The sequence below is a fragment of the Meriones unguiculatus genome, chromosome 9 (genome assembly GCF_030254825.1).
Source record: "Meriones unguiculatus strain TT.TT164.6M chromosome 9, Bangor_MerUng_6.1, whole genome shotgun sequence".
Taxonomy (NCBI): Eukaryota; Metazoa; Chordata; class Mammalia; order Rodentia; family Muridae; genus Meriones; species Meriones unguiculatus.
In genome coordinates, this window is record NC_083357.1 from 59,628,910 (window position 1) to 59,650,773 (window position 21,864).

The following is a 21,864-nucleotide window of genomic DNA, read 5'->3' on the forward strand; positions in this document are numbered from 1 at the left end:
CAGTGGTTCATGCTCACAGTCCCCATACTTGGGAGGCTGAGACAGAATTTAAGAGAGTTCAAGGACATGTATTTATTTGTCAGTGGGTTCATAAGCTATTTCTATATTGGAGTCGTTGGGAGCAATGCAGCCATGGACATGGGAGTGCAGATGTCCCTGCAGAATGGTCTTTGGGGCATATGCCTAGAAGAGAAGCTGCTGTGTTGTACAATGGTTCCATCTGTAAGTTCCTTAAGAACCTCTGTACTGCTTTCCTTAGTGTCTGCTCAGTCTACAAGTTAAGAGATGAGTGTGCATACAAGGCTTCCCTTTTTCTGTACCCTTGTAAATGTAATTCTCTTTTTTATTAAAAATAAACAAAACATCAAAAAAGGTGAAGGGAAAGGAGGAGGAGAAGAAGAAAGAAAAAGAAGTTGAATCCCTAATTGGTGTTCTTGGGACACTTGACAGTATCAAAAAAAACTGTTTACACTATAAAATAAATGAATAAATGAATAAAGCAAAGGCATACACAGGAAATGAAAGAAGGGAGAAGCAGAAGTAAAAGAAAGGGGCAATAAAAGGAATGAGGATGCAGACGAGCTGTGGCTTTAAAGTACAAACACAGAAAGAAGAAAACAGAAACAAATAATGGAGTACTCTTGTGGAATCTGGGAAGTGGGCTGTACAAGGTGGTGCTCATCTGTGCACTCCGCCAAGACAGATGTGAAAGTTAAGACCAGTCTTGCCTACGTAGTGAGACGCTATTCCTAGGGGTATGTATGTGTGTGTACATGTGTGATGTACTGGAAGAAATGAAAGTGTACCTGAGAAAGGTGTGACTTATAACAACTAACAGAAGAGTGAATGAAGAGTCTATGGATATCTTAATTATACCAAGAGGACTTGACCTAACAGCCCTGGTGTCAACAACCTTTCTACAAAAGGGTGTCAGCCAGGGATGCCGAAGCAGTGAACCAGGACCTTGAGATGTCAGGCTGAGTCTGATCTGCCACATGCTTCTGAAACACCACTTCCCACTGCAGGGCACTTTCAGGACTCACAGGACCATTTGAATCTCGACTCTCCTGGGTCTCTGGCTTGCTAGTGCTGGTGTGGAAGCTTTAGTGTCGTTGGTACCACAGAAATCGTCCATTTTAGGAAAGCAGTCAGTGGAAGAGAACTCCTAGACAGCATCAACATGTAATTTCCTTCTGCACAGGAAAGAGGATGCTCACAGGCTGAAGTGGGACAGGTGTCCTCAGAGCTCAACACTACTAGTTTGGGCATCTCTTGATTTAACTGTGTTCCAGGCCCCTTTCGTACTGGTGTCCTCTCATCACGCCCTCTGTAACCTGAATTTGACAGGGGAAGTGAGCAGCCTGCTTTGGAGGGCTTAAGTCCAAACAATAGACAGCTAAATTTTAAAACACCTTACAAACATGGAATATAGATTTATCATTCTAACCCTTTGGAGTAGAAATAGGGTGATCCAAGTGAGTGAGAGTCACGGTTAAAAGAGAAGGTCAACATGAGACAGCTAATAACTCTCAAGTTATAAATGACAAGGTTTCATTTTCTTCATTGGGAAACCACACTTAAGTGCATAGAGATTCATGGGAGCCTCAGCCAAGCTCCTTGTTTACATGCAAAGTGAATGCTTTAGGAGAAGGCTCTCCACAGATGGCCCAAGTATTAAAGAAAAGAGCCAGGAATAAGCTGGCATTAACATGAAAAAAGTGCCCTGGCAGGAGAAAATGAGGGAGATTTTCTATAGTTCAAACTCATGGGTTTTGAGAGATTGGTTCCATTTGCATTTCAATGGGTATATCAGAATACCACAAACCAAGGGGAAATACTTTGTAAATTTTTGACCATACTTTATTAAAGGTCTCTAGAGATCTATCCAAAGACACCCTTAAAAAAATAAATGAGTTTATTTATTCTATTTTACGTGTATGAGTGTTTTTTAGTATATATGTACATATGTGTACTGTATACATGGGAACCAGAAGAGGGTTTGGATGCCCTGGAATTGGAGTTAAAGAGCTGCCATGTGTGTCCTGAGAACTCAACTCCAATTATATTTCTTGAACTTTCATTCATCTGCAATCCCAGGCAGAGCTCATGATTTGTTCATTTTATATTGTCCCCAATCCCCACATTTCTTGAGGAAGCATGCTTGATTCACTTTCTTTTCTCCCCAGCACAGATGTGAGATCAGTGCCATTAGCAATATCTGCTACCTGAAAATCATTCGTTAGTACTCAAAACCCAACATTTCAGAACCTGCTTCTATTTCCCATAGTTTGGGAACAGCTGACTCTACTGGCTTCATTCAAAATCTGCTTCATTCAAGTCTGCTGAGGTTAGGTCAAGGTTTAGAGCATATAATCTGAGATGACACAGGCAGAACATGAAGGACTTCTAGTTCATCTTAACTAGAGACACACCATGCCCCTGCCACCACAGCTTCACTGTGAGCATGAGAATTCCTTTGAAAATGGGACTAAGGCTGTTCCGCCTTTGAATCTGCAAGTGTGGATAAATGTCCTCGTGACTTAGTTTGGGGTTGAAACTACTGACGTAAGTGTCTGATGAGCAATTTGTATTCCAGGAACTGACTTCAACCCACCAGTGCTCCACAGGCACCGGTCACAGCAAGTCTAAGCACTACAGAGTACCCGCGCAGCCCCCCTTCTCCAGTGCTAACACTGTGATTAGTCCAAGTGGCTCAATTTGAAGAACTGGTTAAGTCCCAAGAGACTTCGATTTATCTTTGGGCAACTAAAATTTTCCTACTTGGCTGTCACAGAGGATCTAAACTACCCTGAATATCAGGCTAGCCTCTAGCTTATGTATAAATAAAGATCCTTTTATATTATTTTACATTTATCCAGCATAATCCCTCTTTTAAAGCCCAGTAGCCTAGAGAAGAAGATAGGACAGAGCTCTGAGTTCTGCTGGACCAGCTGCCCTGGCACATGGAGATGGGACCCTGTGCTCCATCCAAGCCCCTCCTCAATGGTTTACGTCCCTGTTACAAGCACTGTTGGGTACTTGAAACAAAGCCATGAAGGATTCCAGAGCTAAGCGGGCCAAGGTGCTGACTCTTCTTATTGCAGCTGTTACTCTTGTGGTGAAAACACCAGAAAGGATCAAAGCTGAGGAAAGGGCTTAAATGTGAAGATCAAGGTCAGTATGGCTGTCTGATGATGGGTCAAGGTCAGCACATCTGTCTGATGAGGACAGGCTATCCTGTCTTATTTCACCTAGCCATCTTTTAAGTGTTCTGTAAAAGACTGGAGTAGCAATTTACGAGCACTAAATTAATCACATTTTGCTACATAAAAGCTGGAAGGACAGGCTGATCTTTTATTATATACCAAATCCTTATGAAATACCTGACCTTCCTTTTGGGGACTGATGCCAAACAAATCTATAACAGGATTTTCAGTATACCCCACCCTACCCTAAAGCGCACATGGCTTTTTTCCCCTTCATCCTTAAATCCAGATATCCCTGGCTGAGTTTCAAAGAACCCTGAGACCACATACCACTAAGTTATTCACTTTATCACCTCCCTGCTCGCTCACACATCTGCACTGAAGTCAGCTTCTCCATGCAATACATTCCTCTGATAGTCATAAACCTCCCACCTTGGGGTTTCACCACAAATAGCCAACATCAGCAGGAGCCTCTAAACCCTCCAGTTCAAATCCCACCACCTTACAGTCTCCTTAAAAATCCCTCTTAACAGCCTTATTACCGTTCCTTTACTTCAACAGAGGATTCATATCTGTATTCTCTTGTACTTTCCTAATTATTTTACTTACATAAATCTGCTCACTAATGAACAATGTTTTCTAATATTTGTTCTACAAAGTATCTTACTCGCCATGGGACGGGAGAGCTTGCCTGCAGATGTTTAACAACTGATAAGAGAGAAGGCACTGGACTTTAGATGATCCCTATGTCCCAAGCCTTTCTGTTGGTCCCGATAGGTTACCAACTGCTCTTTACAGTAGGACAGGTTCTTGAAGATGGAGCAGTTAGCTTCTTTGTTCTAGTCTACACCAGCCTCTCAGACTTGCTATGGATTCTGAGTAGAACAGCTAAACTCTTCATACCTTAAGAGTGGGCAGACAGAACCTCAGATTTCAAAGGATGTAGAATACGAATGATTCTTTCCACTTCCAAGACTGATAGGAACAAAGCTGTTTGCATACACTCTTGTTCTCAAAATCCCCAGGCTGTCTAGTGTCTTGCTGATACAGTCATTCCTGGTGTCTAATCTTAAATGTCCCTGGCTGCAGCTCAAGTCTGTTCCCTTTATCTTGTTTCTCCATGAAAACCAGAACCAGGGCGTTGTCTGCTGAAAGCTGTTCCCACACCATACAACATTGTTAAAAATGTACTTACCAGCCTGTCGCCTTTTACAAGTTAAAGATATGGCTTGCTGTGTTTTAAAATTGGCCTTGGTTTTAAAATGCATGGCCATCTGCAATGCTGACTAGGGGGAGGCCAGCCCTTTAAGTCTCCAATCAGAAAGGAATTATTAAGAAATTGTGTGACATATTTAAAATGTTTTAAATTAAGATATCATAAAGATGATGTTGCCTTTGTAACTTGGCCTGTCCCACTCTTGAAGAATGACCACTATTGGAAGCTAGGTCACAGGAGGTTCTGGTGTGGTCTCACACTTGAACCCACCTGGTGCTAAGTCTGAAGACCTTTTTCAGTAAAAAAAAAAAAAAGAAAAAAAAAAGAAAACATACTTAAAACTGTAATCTAATGAAAAATGTTTTTAAAGGGCAGTTATCTTAGGTTTTCCATTTCTGTGAAGAGACACCATGAATACGGCAATTTTTAGAAAGGAAAACTTTTAATTGGGGCTGGCTTACAGTTCCAGAGGTTTAATCCATTGTCAGGGCGAGAAGAATGGCAGTGTGCAGGCAGGCATGGTGCTGGAAGAGGAGCAGGAGTTCTACGTCTGGATCTGCAGGCAGCAGGTGGAGAATTGATACACCCTTCCTCCAACAGTCACACCTGCTACAAGGCCATACCTCCTAACAGTGCCACTCTCCATGGGCCAAGCATTCAAACACATGAGTCCCTGGGGGTCATTCTTATTCAAACCACCACAGCAGTTTAAGAGTCCCAAAGTGGCCCAGCAGTTAAGAGCAAAAGACCGGAAGCAACCATGGGGTAGCTCACAACTGTCTGTAACTCCTGTTCCAGGGGATCTGACACCCACATCCAGACATATACAGCCAAAACACAAACGTACATAAAAATAAAAGAACTTAAAAAAATAGAATAAACTTCCAAAATCTGTACTGTCTTTTTTAAAACACATAAAGGTTGGTATAAGGATAATGAAAAAAAATCTATTAGCAAATAGGGGACATAGCTGAGATTCTGACATCAGACCTGTGAAGTTATAGTAAACTCTCTGCTGCCTGTCAGAATCGATGTCCCCGAATTTCAGGTGTTCCGAATTCCTACTGGCTACCCAGCCCCAAAACATTTTACACATGTCAACTGTCATGAAAGTAGAGTATCTTGTATATACTCTTGTATCTTGTATTTTGGACTTTGATTAGCATCCTAGTGGGGGTTTCCTGTTTAAAGTCATTAGCTCCAAAATGGTTTCCTGACATAAGTGTTCAGTAAGTTGACCGTGACCCTGTTTGTTATCCAGCATATAAAATAAAATGACCCTGCAGGCTATCTGACTGCTTGGAAACTAAAAGTCCCAATTCTTTGTTGTGAATCAAATCAGTCTTTTCGCCTAGTGTAGAATAAAGAAGAGAAACCCAAAGGATTGAAATAATGTCAAAATATTAAGTGTAAACACAATGTATTTCGGTACTGGTTTGTAAGAGCATGACTATATGTATGTGTGTGTCTGTCTGTCTGTGGGTAGGTATGGGTGCCTGCAGAACCTGTGGGTACTGGATCCCCAGAATTACAGGCAGTTGTAATCTGCAATCTCCTTTTCTAGGGCCTGTCCTTTATCAGACTCTACAAAATAGGAAAGCTGAAGTTAATTCATGGCAGTCCCTCCTGATGTTTAAAAATGAGCCACCAGTTACAATTTTCAGGTATACTAATGCTAATCTGGGAAAAATATATAGGCCTTCGCTGAACCTACTTACCCAACGTGGGAGAAGAAAAGGTAAAGGAAGTCAAAAGATGTATCTCAGGCTTGCCTAGCTTACAGCCTAAAATCAAGGAAGGAAAAAAGATCCATGTGATGGTCCCTGATGCTTTCCCCCTGCGGTCACTCAGTTTGGGGAGTAAAGTTAACTATGTAGCTGGTCTGCTGCTGAAGCAAGGGAGTTTTTGCGTGGGGCATCTCATTCATTAACTGTCTGGAAATCTCCAATAAGGTTAAACCTTGTGATGTCTGCCCTGCCTGTGTTCTTTCTCCACAAGAAAACCCACCCTGGACTTTGCCACGTAGGGCACAGAAGAAGCAGCTGCTGGTTTGGGATAAGATTATTAGCAGAGAAATTAATTCTGAAGAAAATGCTAGGGATTCTGTTGGTGTTGTGTGTGGTTAATGTTGTGGGGCACACCACTCTGACAAGGGTTTAAGCCAATCGAAAGTCTTCATTAGATGACAGTCAATGATACTGTGTAGCCAGGATCCCAGTGTAGCACTGAGCCTTTCTCAGGGTGAGCTTTTAAGAACAAACACATCCTGGGTTGACAAACCTCAGTTAGCAAGAACAGTTATCCAGAAGCAGAACTGCATAAGCCAAAAAATCAAGGTTAGCACATTCAGAGACTTCCCAGAACTATGGATTTTGATGGATTAGGTCTTTGTTTTCATTCGGCAGATGGTGTTATCTATGTGACAAGTTTCATGGCCTGAATGATACTACCGTTATGGTGTTAGTTTGCTGAGGTCTGGGGACCTGTTATAGCTATTATAGGACTGCCATTTGTGTGTTGGATCATAGAACACACATCTAATGTCAAACCTAATTTTTAAAAAAAAGTAATTTCACCTAAAGTGATGTCATATAAACAGTAGGTAAACAAAGCTTTCACAAGAATTCAAGAATTCTAGCTAGACATCTACTCCCTGTCAGCTCTGCATTCGCCTGTGGGTTATTTTGCACACAGAATTATATGGAAACCTGAAATTAAAGTTGTTTTTTTGAAACTACTCTAAAGCTCATGCTTCACTTCATTTCTACTGGGCTGAGTATTTAATGGGCTGAGTATTTTGAACATATATTCAACAGTAAAGGTCCCTTTTAGCATAATGCTCAACTCTTAAGCCTCCTCATGCCTCTTGTAATCTCATGACATCTTAGAACAGAAACATGTCCAGAGTTCCTTCCTGTGCACAAATTCCACTCTTTCTGGTCTATGTGTTAGATGAGCATGGGTGCATGTATGTGCATGTACATGTGGAGAGTCCAAAGGTCAATGTCAGGTGTCTTCTTCACTCTCGACCAGCTTTAAAGACAGGATCTCTCAATGAAGCTAAAGCTCACCAATTTGCCCCAACAGAAAGTCCTAGAGATCCTCCTGTCTTGGCGCCACCCTCAGCACTGGGACTAGTGCTAGCACTGCACTGTTTTTTCCATTTCTCCTGGGGACTGAATCCAGATGCTCATGCTTGCATGGCAAGACTGTAGCAACAGAACCTCTCTTCAAACCCCCTAGTTATTTCTCGGCAACTTAGCTGATCACTGTCAAAGTTTAGGAACAAATATTGTCGCCATAAACACAGGGGCAATCCTTTCACAATTTAAGTATTAAATCCTTTAAGAAGCTTCCCGACTCCAAACAGTGTAAGTTTCATTTGTAACAAATCATTCACCTCTGATACGGATCATCGTAAGAAGCAAGGCCGATTTGCTTTGGCTGGAAATTTGACTAGGGCACTTTTAAAAACAAAAAAACAAAACAAAAAACATGCCTCATATTTATGCTTAGAGAAATTATAAGCACTTAAAGAATACTCTTTATGCTGGGAGAGAGCACAGTGGAAAAATTGCTTATCATACAAGGACAAGAGTTCTGATTCCCAGAACAAATGTAGAAAGGTGTGCATTCAACAGCAGCCACTTCAATGCCAGCACTTTGCCTCCAGTGTGGCACTGCACATATGGCACTCTGACTTTGCTTTTGCCTGAAAAAAGAAAAAATTAATGTTCCTGCTTGGTTTTATTTTTTTTTTTTTCATGGTCTTAGAATAGTCTGGTCAGAGTTGTGTAGTTTCAAGTGGTTTGTGCCTCGTAGGGGAATCTCAGCATTTGTCTTGAGATTCAGACCAACTTCTGGTGTCATGAGCTGTTCTATGTCCTTTCTCCAAAGCTTCGGCCATCGTTATACAACTCATTCCCCCACATTGATGTTGCCTGTGTATCACACTGATCCCTCTAATACAAAACTGTATTAGAATGGATAAAACAGAACAATTCAGGACAAGCTACTGTCCCTGATAGGTAGCTGGCCCTTTGAGAGACGAATCCCTTCTCCATCTCCCTAGTCATGGCTTAATTGCTTTTGTCACTCGGTGAGCACTAGGCAACGAAACTAACACAAGATAACCATTTTTCTTCCTGATCATTTCAGCACATGCGAGGCTCCTGATCCAGCATTCAAAGTCAGCCGGGACTACATAGTTTCAGGGCAAGTCTTGGCTACGAGGTGAGACCCTGTGTCAAATTCAAACCAGACCAAAACTAAGTCTTGTTACTAATATAAGCATTTATCCTAAGTAACAAATTCCCATGTTGAATCCCAAGTTACACACATATTTCGAATTCATCTTAAAGAATCACCTTAACTCCCAAATTGGCCCAAACCCAATTTGGATACTGCTCCGCGTGCATTAGGGACCTAAATGTGTAAAATACACGTACGAGCAGCACTCGCAAGCCAAAGCATGGAGCTCCTCACCCTTCACAGCCAGCGGCGCCCGCGCAAAATTAAAAAAGGAAGCGGAGCGGGCGGGCCCGGAAACGGAGGCGTACTGGTGGCCCCAGCCGGCGGGCCCCTCGGCGCCACTTCCGGCAGTGCGCGACATGGCCACGGGCCGGGACCGCGGGGACTTGGCTGCACGGCAGCTGGTGTTCCTACTTCCAGGTAAACGCGAGCGGCGCGCGGGCCTGGAGCACCCGCGGCGGCGGGGCTTTTGCCCGGGCCAGTATCCGTCCGCGAGGTCCTGGCGATTGCGGGCGGGGATTCTGTGCCCCGCACTTTGCTGCACATCCTGGTCACGTGGGGCGCCAAACCCGGAAGCGTTGTGAGAGTTTGCGCGGGTTCCCTGGGGCGTAGTTGTACGTCTAGCCCACGCAGATCGGCTTGCGTTCAGGGGACTCCGTTACCTCTGGGAGTTACTGGGTGTCTACAGTTCAGGATCTAGAATCTTACCGGATCCGAACCAGAAGTCCAGTAGCCCCATGCTTAGCCCAGAACCTGGCCGTTCAGTGTCCCTGAGACGGTGATCAGCTGCTATCACGGCATGTCAGGTCCTGGGACAGTAAACAGTCGTGCCACATAACGAGGGATCTATTAAATAGCTTGTGACATAAATTTGCGTTAGGGAATGCAAGCCAGAAACATTCTGACGTTTTACAGATGATACATTTGATGTTACAATATGGGAGAAGAGGAAAACTCCCTAGTCACTTTAATTTTGAGTTTTAATTCAGCAAACTCAAGGCATTTTTGCAGCAATAAAAAATACTTCACCAGGGTACAGATAACCGGTGATGTCGATTTTAAAACAATCTTGGCATAACAACCTGGCGTGTACATCCTTTGCATACATAGCTCCTCTCCTGTGTAAAGAGTTAATCAAATGTATGGCTTTTGAGTGTGCAAATCACATAGCTGAACACAGTACGCTGCTGGTCAAGTAAGTAGCTTTCCAGCTAGCAGCTCAAACTTAGAGAATCCCAGGTTTTCTGTCACCGAGTTAGTTTTTCCTGTCTGGATCCCTGTGCCCTTTGCATCTGTCTTCCTTCAGTATCATGTCTACCAGATCAATCAATGTTGTGTGTACTGCAGGGTTGGTTGGTTGGTGTGTTTTCATTGCTTCTAATTCATTGCATGTATATCACTTCTGCTTCTCTAGTGAAGACAGAAGACATTAGGTGGTTTTGGTTCGCTACTATTAGGAGCTACGCTTCTGAGAGCATTCTTCTGAGGCTGTTGGTAAACACTGACATTCGTTTCTATAGTGTCCCTCTTCTCTGGAGTGGAAGCTTGTTGGTTTAGCTTTAATACCGCAAAATTATTTTCTGAAGAGGTTGATACTGAATCGTACTGACTCCAGCTGCCCATGAAGAGTTCCAGTGAAGCCATGCCCTCATTGAAAGTGTTTGGATGGTAAAGCAGCTAGTGAGAATCTATGGATACCTTATTTTAATTGGAGGAGGGGGATCCTCCTTTCACCCTTCTGTTACATCAGTATAATTTGATTTTCAGAGTAAGGAGCCTTAATCTTTTGAAATCAAGTGTGTTGACTCTATGTAGACAGACATAGTAGCTGGTCATATTTTGAGTTTTTTGTTTTGTTGGCTGTTTAATTGTCATTGACTTTATTCTTGAAGGGTGTCATAATCATATCAGACACAGAAATGAAGAGTTAAGTATCGAATGCATCCCGCAAAGTGATAGGTATACTAAATCTATGGTGTGTGTGAGAAAGAGAAGCATTGTAGTCTGGTTTGTGTGCGCAGCTGAGGTGTCCTCTCACCTAATTCACTCCTGCAGCTGACAGTACAGTGTGGTCAGTGGCTGGGGTTAGAAGGTTCTGAAACTTAAAACTTCCTGTCTTCTGTTCTTCCAGATGGCCTTTAGTGCCACCTGCAGGCTTGAAGGGTACAAACACATTTGATAGCTGCTATGGTGACTGCCCTCAAATGTAAGGGCATCAGCATCCTTGGAGTAAGACTTCATCTGTGAATGTTCTGATTAAGTAGGTCCTGGGCTGAGGCCCAAGACTGTCTAGTAAAATCCCCAGCACCACAGCTGCTGCTCTGGGTCACCTGGAACTGCCACAGTGAGGAGCAGCCCTGTGGAGCTAGAGTGTGGGGACCCACGCCTGAGGTTTCACTCTAAGATAGCTGGATTTTCCATAGACAGGAAGCTCATGGCAGAATACAGGATGAGGACTGCCAGCACACTTTGTTGTTTCTTGCAGCAAGTGAAGAGTCTTCCCGGGTAGCTGTGGATTGAAGACCAAGAGACTGTGTACCCTTGGCTGAGTGCTACAGTCAAATTGGGCCCTTCATAAAGAAAATAAAGATCATATAAAAGTTGACAAGGGCATTTGGCAGACGTGGTCTCTCCTGTTTGAGAGTTCACTGTTCTGAAAGGGAGCAGAGGGCTGTGTACATTCAGGGCACAGCCACCTAACCTTGTGGTGATAAATCCTCAACTTACATTCAGGTTGCCTGGAATAGCCCTGACATGTCATGAAGGTGATCTGTAAAAGTTGGTTGCAGGTCATTCCTTTCCTCTAGGTCGCAATTTTGTTTTGTTAAGTTGAAGCTCCTAGATAAATGGAAGTTGGATTATGGAGGGCGCACTGTGCTGCATTAATTTTCAGAGGCAAGGTGGGATGTTGCAGCCAGGTGAGTATGTCTTTGTATCTGGGATGAGCATAAAGCTTCTCTGTCATAGCTTGGGAATACTACACTGATTGCTGTTTGGTTACTCTAAGGCCAGTAGCATCTTTACTTTTGGAACATGGTATGAGTTTCCATCTCTCCTTGCTGCCCCTCCCCCCCAAAGTAAACAGTGAGTCATATTTTTAATACTTGTTTTTTTTGTTTGTTTGTTTGTTTTTTTAGTCAAGATTTTGTATACTTGCCAGTTTTACTGAGCTGTGAGAGTCAGTCAGGAACACATTAGCTGACTGTTGAGTGGGCAGGAGACTGCCTTTGGCCATTAGGGAGGACTGTTAATAGGATTCACCTCCCAGGAAGTGTCTACACGTTGGGAAACCCTAGCGTTCTGTGAGACAAAAAGGGGAGAATGGAAATCATGCAGGACTCATGTATATGGCTCCACGTAGCTTGAGTAAAATGTCCTTAATCACACACACACACAGTGAAGAAGTCCTCAGATCAAACTGGATAGTAGAGCATCTTCAGTCCTGTTGAATTACCTTTGGGTACTACATAGGTCCCAAAGGAAGCATCTTTGTTCATCATTTCTGCAGCTAGCACAGGTATTGGGCCAGTCCTTTTGGAGGCTGAAGGACAAGTAGCCTTTGGGGAATCCCAGGTCTGTCATCCTGGACATTCGTGTACAGTAGCCTTTTAGCCAATGTGTCATGAGGACCACAAATGGTATCTAAATGCAAAAGATAACAAGAACTGAAATTATTGCAAGAACTCACATTTTAGAGCAATGTTCTCATTAAAAGGCTTTAAAAGAAAAAAAAAAGAAATCAGATATAAGAGGGAGAGCTAATTTTCCTGTTAAGTGATAGATGGTAAGGCTTTTTACTAACATTATTTCAGATTAATGGGCTTCTAAAACCAAAGAAACATCTTTGTTAGGAGCAAGAAAGGAAGAAAAGTGTGAAATATAAGGTGAAGGAAAGGGCTACTCAAGGCTTTGTCAGCAACCCCAGAAAACAAATGACGCTTTCCTCTTACCTAATGGTTGGCCCATGGTTAAACTCAGTAGAAGAGTGGACGTGGGCTTTTCTCCCTTTGAGTGCACATTTGCATTTAGAAACAAGCCCTGTGGTTGAAAGCCGCCCTTCCCTTGGCAGGTGGTAGAGAACCTGGCCAGTCCACACGTGGCCTTGAGGCGGCCTCTGAGTAATTCAGCTCAGCTTTTTGGAAGATCGCTCATCATTTCCTGCAGGCAGTTCCTGGGTTGTCCAGCATGGAGAGCATTTAACATTTTCCACACGAATCTGGCTTTGTCTTTACACAGCATTTCTTGGTGGGGCTCCGCTGACCTTTCTCAGATGGCTGCTGGAGCTGCATCTGGTTGTTGAGCACGTTCAAAAGTGATGGATGGACTCGATCAGTTGCCAGTTGGTAATCTGTTGGAGTAATGTTGTCCTCTTAGTAATCATTCCAAAAGACGTGGAACAAGTAACAACTTTTGGGTCCCAGATTTATTCTCCGGGGAAGAAAGAATGAAAAAAAAAATCATAAAGGAAAGTAGCTCGATTTTAAAACTTGAATAGCATCCTAGGAACAACACAGGTTTGCCACCTTTACTAAGAATGCTACGCAGCTGCTCAGCAGTGCTGCCTGAAGCCTGGCTAGAGGAAAGACACCTGGAAGCTAGGTTTGTGTGCTCTGTCAGTTCTGACCTTGGACAAAATGCTGCCCTCTTGCAGTCTCGTTCCTCATTTCTACAGTGGGAGAGCAGAGCCAGTCTTGCAGGCTAGTCGGTAGTGGGCTAGTGTTACTGCCCACGTGCTCTGTTCACCTTTAGCAGGGCCAGGGCAGAGTAGGTTTTTGATAAATAACAACCTGAAGAATACCTCAGTTTCATCAGTTTCTATGGTGTATTTGCCAACACTGTCGTGGCTCTTGTGCCAGATTCTACTCTGGCTTCAAGGTTCAACTTTATTTCCCACAAAGCCAAGTTACTTGCTCTGTTTGAATGTTTGTTGTTGTTTTTTATCTGCTTTCTCAGCTTGGAAAGTTCTTGAAACCCAGCCTCAAGGTCACCTTTATACAGAAACCTTCTCACAGGGCCTTTCCTATTAGTGGTACCTTTTTGACCAGCTACACGTGTGACTGTCGTTTTTGTATGAATAACTATGTGTTGAACTCCTATGCAAGCCAAGAGCTGAGGGGAATCCAGGCATGCTCTCCCTTAGTGGCCATTAGCTTGTCAACAGGGACATTGGCGTCAGCTTCAGAGGGTGTCTCCGACAGTCCGAAGCATGCCACTTTAAGGTGTGTAGAGCTTCCTGTGTGGCTTCCATGGAAACCTGGTGCTGAAGTCGAAAGGCAAGGGCCATGTGAAGACGTGAGAGCTGCATGGCTCGGGACCCAGTCCCGCCCTGAAGTTGTTGGTGGTGCCTGAGGTCTTTCCTACTGGAGCAGACTCTCATGAAGGCCTAGGTTTGCTGAGACTCTGGGATTACCCACTTAATTGTTTTTCTTTCATTGACTTTATTTTGGTGTGGGAGTTGTTAAGACAAGGTCCCATTGTTCTTTAAAAATGTTTAAATTTCTTTAAAAAAAGGAAGAGAGAAAGAAATCAGGTATAGAAGGGAGAGCTAATTTTCCTGTTTAGTCCCTGGTCTGGAACTCCTGGCAATTCTTCTGTCTTACTTTTCCCTGGTGCTTCCCCATGAGCTGTCCAGCAGGATGGGTAGGAGAGTATTGGTCCCAGAAGCCCTATAGACACCAAACTCAAGTCCTTTATCTGTGCATTTGCATAGCCTACATAATCCACCTGTATACTTTAAATCATCTCTTGATCATTTATGATACACGGTGATGTATGAAGGGTATGTAACTTCACTTTAAATTGTACTTTTCAGGGAATAAAGATAAGGAAATAAACCCACAGGCTTAATAGAAGTGCAGGTTTTTCTGAATATTTTTATCTGTGGAGGACATGTGGACCTGTGTTCACCTTCATCTTCTGGAGGATTACATCATTTTTAGAAAACCTACCTCCTGTCTTTTGAAACTTTAGCCCTTGTAAGTTTACAGCACACCTTTACATATGTGCTGTATTTGGCCTTCACAGTGACCTTGGGCAGCAGTTAAAAGAAGGCGTTATTATCACTACCTTACATAATGAGAAACCAAGACCCAAAACTAAAAATCATGTGTCCAGCAAACAGTAGGATTTTAGTGTCACAGACTGTCACCTCCCTCAAGCTCTTCTCCAGGACATGTGCTTTGCCTCAGAGGCCATTCTTCTGCCTACACAGTGGCATTGCAGCATCACAAGGGAGGCCAGAGGCCCAGGTGGGGCTGGGGTTCCCTTGCAGAGGGCACAGCTCTTATGGAGCCAGCCCTACTTGATGACCCTATATTTGACTAGCACTGACTCTCATCCAGAGGCAGAACTGAGTAAAATACCTGCTCCTCCTGATCTTGCTGGGATCTTTTTCTTTCTTTCTTTCTTTGTTTACTTGCCGTTTGGTTTTTTGAGATAGGGCTTCTCTGTGTAACCGTGGCTGTCCTGAACTCACGTTTTAGACCAGGCTGGCCTCAAATTCCCAGAAGTCCACCTGCCTCTGCCTCCCCGATTACAGGTGTATTCATGTGCCACCATACCCAGCTGAGGAGATTCTCTATAACAGTCAAGTTTTAATTTTTAAGTATCAAAACGTGCTTTGGCCATTTTTTTAATTGAGCTTTCTCTGAAGCTGACGAATGCACATTAGATCTACCGAGAGTGTTTGTGTGGGAGAAACCCTACCAAGTCCTTTATATTTCTTCAGTTTTACACGGATCAACAAGACACACTGGTTCTGACTTAGCCTTTTCTAAAAAGGCTAATTGTTAGGCCTTTTAACACTCTGGAAGTTGTGACTCTTAGTATATATATAATTATATATTATACATAATATATATACACGTATACACGTTAAATATATTTATTCCTGACTTTATCACAAGTTGATGGAAACAGATACCCATTTTATAGCTGAACAGCTGAGGCACAGGCAGGTTCACTGTCTTGCCCAAGGTCACACTACGTGGTAATAAGACGGTTGGAGATTGGCAGTGGACAGTTCTGAGTCCTGGTCCCATGCTGACATCATTGAAGAAGCAGTTGACACTCTCCGCAGAGTCCTTTTTGTCATCATGTCCCCCTAACACTAGAAGTGAGTCCTTTAATGTAAATGTGAGCTTTTACTTTTCTCAATTAATGTAGGTTTTCCATCTGTTCTGGATACAAGTAAAAGAGACGTTTAAGGGGAAAACAAGGAACTTCCAAGTCTGGTAGGCGAGGAACCAGCTATGGGGTGACCCAGGATTTTCCAAATTTAAACGAAAGCTCTTTAAGTGTGGTAGAACCTTTAATCTACAGGCAGGGTAATTTTCTCTGTGGAATACTAGGTAAGACTAAGGGATGGATGGGATCTTACCGCAGTACAATTCCTTTCATGCCTGGCCTTTGAGGTGAGCGTTCTAGGGTTTCTGTTGCTGTGAAGAGATACCATAACCACAGCAGATCATATAAAAGAAAACATTTATTAGAACCGGCTGATAGTTTCAGAGGTTTAGTCCATTACTGCCATGGCAGCATGGAGGCACACACAGTGCTGGGGAGTGCTACATCTCCATCTGCAGGCAGCAGAAGGAGAATATAAGGAGAATACACTGGGCGTAGCTTGAGGGTAGGAGACCTCAACCCTCCCCTCTCCCCCGAAGTGACACATGTCCTCCACCAAGGCCACGCCTACTCCGACAAGGCCACACTTTCTAACAGTGCCACTCCCTGTGGGCCAAGCACTCAAACACATGAGTATAAGGGGGCCATTCCTACTCAAACCACCACATGCAGTGAGAACCAGCCTTCTGGAAGCATAAAGAAGTGCCAGCAGAGAGAGCTGAAGCCTTTTCTGCCTCTCCCAGCTGAGTCTCACTAGAAATATGGAAACTGTTCCCATCTCCCCAGTCTGCAGCAAAACCCAGCAGCCTTGTAATAAAGGAACAGACCAGATGTACGAAGCTAGAAACGAAAAGCAAAGAAAAAAATCCCACTTCAAGAGCATTGTCCCTGTTTGACCTGTCTTGTGGCTTCCTGAAAAACAAAACAAAACAACAACAAAAACCCTTCAGGATGCTGTTACTGTTTGACCTGGCTTGATGTTCACAGCTTGCTCAATGGGAAAAGTTGTATTCCCTAGGGCATTTGTCGAAAACAGGCAGTGTTTAATACCATAGGTTCTGAGAGGACAGTACAAGACCAGAAAATAATAACCTGGCCAGAAACTTACAAGGAACATGTAGAGAACCAGGTGTCCATGTGGGGCTTTGGGGAACTCTGATTTGCTCATAGGGAATGAGGCTACGCACATATTTAACACCACATGTAGGCCCAGGAAAAGCCTGAGAGAGCCGCAGTCTCTCATCTCTGACTGACTGATCCCTGGGAAAGTTCTAAATGAAAGTGAAGGCTGCAGTTCAAATGCTGGAGTGATGAAGGTTGCACCAACACAGTTAGCACCCCTTAGCGAAGACGTACTGGATCCAAGTGCTCATCACTGAGGTGGCTGAACAGAGCCATCCTAACTGGCTGCAGAGAACACAGACTTGACAGCGTTAGTCCAGGAAAATCACCCAAGTGACCAGCAAGAATTCCTAGAGGAGGAGCTCATTTCCAGAACTGCCACTTTTAGTATATCGAACGTGTAATGTTGAGTTATTTTAAAAACACAAGATGTGCATTAACAGCAAAATATGGCTGAGCGTGAGGAAAGGCGTTAATGAGACTGCCCTGGAGGGAGGCTGAGGGGTTGAGTTTATTCTACAGAGGTTTTAATCAGAACGTAGGAATTTAGTCTGAGAACTAAAGCAAACTGAATAGTGAAAGCATAACTGTGAAACCTTATCAAGTAGAAATAGAGTTATAAAAGAACACACAGACATCACTTTTATAAGAGTGATGGACAATCATTAGGATCTCCCACCTTCCCCCCAAACAAGACCTAGCCAGCACTGTAAATCAGTCTGATCTAACAGGTCCTAAAACTTTTTCAGCCTTTGCTGTCCTGGGACTCATTCTGTAGACCTGGCCTCAAACCGAGAGGTCCCTTGCCTCTGCTTCCCAAGTGTTGGGATTAAAGGCATGTACCGCCACGGCCCAACAAAACAAGCATTTTAAATGACCAATGATACGCCAAATACATTCTACAAAAACAATGAAGTGAAAGTGGAAGACGATTGCAGAGGACATTTGGGTGATTTACAAATATTGGGAAATTAAACAACACGGTCCTAATAACCAGTGAATCAGAAAAAAAAAAAAATGAGGGAAACCAAAAAATACTTAGAGGCAAGAAAATAAACCATGAAGACTTATGAAATGCCTATGACAGTGCTTAGACAGTAAGACACAGAGCTACAGAGCTGCACTTTATGAAATTAATAAAGTAGAAAGACCTTGGGATCAGTAACCACAGGGAAGTTCACTAACCCCACAGCAAAGCAGAAGGGAGGAAGAAAATGAGCACAGAGAAGAAAGATTACGTAGTCAGATGCCAGAAAGATCAGCAAAGCCGAACTGGCTCCTTTAGAAAGATGGAAAGTAGTCAACAAATCTTTAGCCAGACTAAACAAGGCGGGGTGGGACAATTTCTAAAGTCAGGAGGGAAAGAGGGAACATATCTACTGACCTAACAGAAATGGAAAGGGATTATAGGAGTGACATCAGTATTATGGATGAGACTGATAGAAAAATTAGAAAATTAGCTCAAGAAAGAGATCTGGTAGGCCACAGTAAAGAGGGTAAATAAGTAGCCTGTTTTTCATAGAAAAAGCCCAGTTTTCAATAGCCTCCCTGGAGAATTCTATTAAACATTGAAAAAATAAGACCAGTCCTGCAAAGACCTTTCAAAAACTGGGAAAAAAAGGTATATTTTCCAACTCAGTCCATGGTATTACCCTGAAAAGCAGGCAGAGGGCTTGCAGGAGAAGTCAGTTTATAGTTTATTCACATAAATGCAAAAATCCTAAACAACTAGCAAATAAGTCCAATAGAATTAAAACAAAAATAAAGGGATTATGTATGAGCAAGTGAGATTTATTCTGAAAGAAAATCTGTGAGCTAGCCCTTGCTGATAGAGCAATAGCCACACGGAATCATCTGAGCCATAGGAAGAGCATTTGGCAAAGTTTAACACCCTTTTGGGATTTAAGTCCTCAGCAGTCTCAGAACAGGCAACTGTATTCATCTGAGGAAAAGCCACAGACAGTGTTGTGGCAACAAACTGCATATGTGTGTGTGGTGGAATGAAAGTATTTGGGGTAAACTGGGGTAAATAATGTATATCAATAAATTTTCTTTTACCTATGCTTAAGGTGGCTTCTAGGAAAAATTTAAGTAGAGTGTTGGACTCACATTTACGTAATGCTCTTCATTTCCTTTGGATAATACAGTTCTATACCAGGGCTGCCAGTTTGCAGCGGGGTGGGGGTGGGGGTGGGGGTCCTTTACTGCCCTATGGTAGCTAGATGATAAAGAGGTAGGGGGATTGATGGGCAAGGGTAGAGACGTAGACAAGGGTAAGGGGTGTACTGGACAAAGCTTCTGTAGGAGCAGCAGTTTTATTTGTAAGATATTCTCAGCCTGAAACAGCACGAGTAGAACAAGAACTGAGGAAGAAGGTGGCTTGGGACTGGATGGTTGCTTTTCATCCTGCTGTGCCTGCATGGAGCTCTATCCCTGAGAAGGTATTTAGGGAAGGCCAGCTTGGCCAATGATACTGTCCCATCAGGATGCTAACACAAGCCAGAGGCTAGATCCTGGTGGCATTTGTCATTGTGAATTTGTTGTTGTCAGGATTTTTCATTAGGCAAAAATCGTTGCCTATTTTAAATATGTTTATTTCTGAAAATTCTGCAATATACTGCAGAACATCTTTGGCTCTTTAGGGAGCACGGCGATTAACGTCGCTATGGATGCGATAGCTTGCCTCTTCCGATTGTTCTCCGATTGCCGTGGAGAAGCTTCTGCGTGATGCAGTGCCACCTGTTAGCTTGGCCTTTGTTGTTTATACTTTTGAAATTAGATCCCAGAAAAGTCTTCAGTCAGATGAAAACACAGGTAGATTCTCCTGGTAATTTCATATTTGAACATTTGAGCCCATTGGGAGCTGATTTTATGTTATTCAGTCCAGCAGCTGGTTATTTTGTGAGGAAATACGATCTTCCCCGTAACAGGACATCTTCATGCCGTCTGCCTGTGTGTTGCAGAGGACGTGGGCATTTTCAGCATGTCACACCAATTATTGTTTGTCCTCTGGAGCTGCAGCCATCCTTACAGCCTGGCGTTATGGGCCCTTGACAACCTTCTCACTGCTCTTTGTGGAAAAGATAAAGTGCTGCTGCTTTGAGGGAGTTTCTAAAAAGTTTTTTTTTTTTTTTTTTTTGACTTGGCATTTCAATTTTTAATTATTTGGGGCTCTGGAGGAATGGGGAAGCTGTAAGAGAAGCACTCAGTACAGTTTTCTCGTGATAAAAGGAAGTAGTCGAACTAATTCATCAAGTCCCCGGTTGAAGGTTTGCCATTGCGCAGAGGGATGAGGAAGCTGTCAGCTTTCCTGTGCCTTGAGACACATGGAGAGAGGCAAGAAACGTGGGGGCAGGAGGCAACTTCCTTTTGTATTTTAGAAAGCTCTAACAGGACCAAACTTTCTAATTTCCATTTCAGTGTAGACATGTCATTCTAGAAAGAGTCTTAAGGGCTTCTGACAGTTGAACCTGCACCACTCTCTTTATGGAACATTCTTAACAGACTGGGCAGGGGGGGGAGGGGGGAAAGGATTAGTAGCTGTCAGGGGATGGTGTCCAGAGAGTCTAGTCCATGTGTGCTTTGCGTGTTCTGCAGCTTGTGTTTGGTGAGGAAGCATTTAGGGCTGTCATGCCTTCTTCATTAAGTGACCCTTCACTCACTATAAAGTGAAGCTCCCTGGTAAAGTTTTTGCATCTGCTTCTCTTCCATTCTTCTTGTGTCTCTGTGTTTCTGTGTGGTTCCTGTGGGCAACGTGTAGTTTCCCTCTTGTTTCTTAATTTGGTCTGATTTCTGCTTATCGTTGGGATGTTCAAACTGTTGGCACGTGGATGTAATTATTCATGTAGCTGGGGCTGAATCTGCTGTCCTGCTGTTTCCCATTTATCATGTGTGTCTTTATTTTGCCCTCTTTTTTTTTAAATGGTTATTTTTCATGATTCAGTTTCATCTCCTTTATTGTCTTATTTGTGTCAGTTTTTTGGGTTTCATGATTTTAGTGACTGCCATAGAGTTTCTCATACACGTATTTAGTTGGTCATGTCTACCTCCAGGTGCTGTTTATCACTTCACACATGGCACAAGAAACTTACAAGATAGGATCCTTCCATTTCTTGCCAGACATTTACTGTGTACATATGATGTAAACACTACTCTACATTATTTTAACTTAAGCAGTCAATAATCCTAAAGAGATTAAAATAATAAGAACAACCACTTTTTGAGCACACATTCTCCTGTTCAGGTTCTTGCATCTGGCTTCACCATCCTTCTGCCAGAACGATTTCCCTTCGCATTCCTTGTGGTGTGCGTGTGTTGCTGATTATTTCTTTCAGCTCTTGTATGCCTGAAGTCTTATTTTCCACCCTCCTTTTCCAAAGGTGGCTTCTCTTCGGTTATGGTGTTTTTATGGATGTTTCTGGATTATCGTCTGGCTTTCATTGTTCTCGCATGCTTTGCCATCATTCTTGGTATTCCTTCTCTGTTCATACTGTGACCACCTTCTTCCTTTCCCTTCCTCTCCCCTTCTCTTCCCCCTCCCGTTCCCTTTCCCCCTCCTCCCCCTCTGGTTGCTTTTAAAGTTTTTCTTTTTACTATTGGTTTTGAACTATTGATTATGTTATTTTTTTTTCTTCTTTGTGTGCTTTGGGATCACTGAGTTTCCTGGATGGGAGTGTTTATAGTTTAACTCAAATTGGAAGCATTTTCCATGTGCTTTTTCAGATATGATTGAATTTTTTTCTACATCTCATCATATTTGTGAAACAAATGTGCCCTATTTGTCCATATCTTTGAATATTTAGTCATATTTCATTAAGTGCCAGATGTGAATTTACCTTTTGTTGAATATTTTTGTATTCTTAAATCTTTTTGAACTTCAAAGATAAGTTACTTGGCAAGAAGGAGTCTGATCTTTTAGCCATTGCTTTTTAATGAGTGTGACAA

At 43.0% G+C, this 21,864-nt stretch overlaps 1 protein-coding gene across 4 annotated transcripts in view; it reads left to right on the top strand.

Annotated features, from left to right (window-relative positions):
- Positions 1 to 8,982: 8,982 nt before the first annotated feature.
- Positions 8,983 to 21,864, top strand: part of Rnaseh2b (ribonuclease H2 subunit B) — a 74,855-nt gene continuing 61,973 nt past the window's right edge. For 3 of the 4 annotated variants that reach the window (XM_060391289.1, XM_060391290.1, XM_060391288.1), the window contains exon 1: positions 9,000 to 9,093. In XM_060391289.1, the coding sequence (XP_060247272.1) occupies positions 9,033 to 9,093 (61 nt within the window). In that variant the 5' untranslated portion in view covers positions 9,000 to 9,032. Of the gene's footprint in view, positions 9,094 to 21,864 lie in introns of all 4 variants that reach the window. The other variant, XM_060391286.1, reaches the window with a different exon arrangement.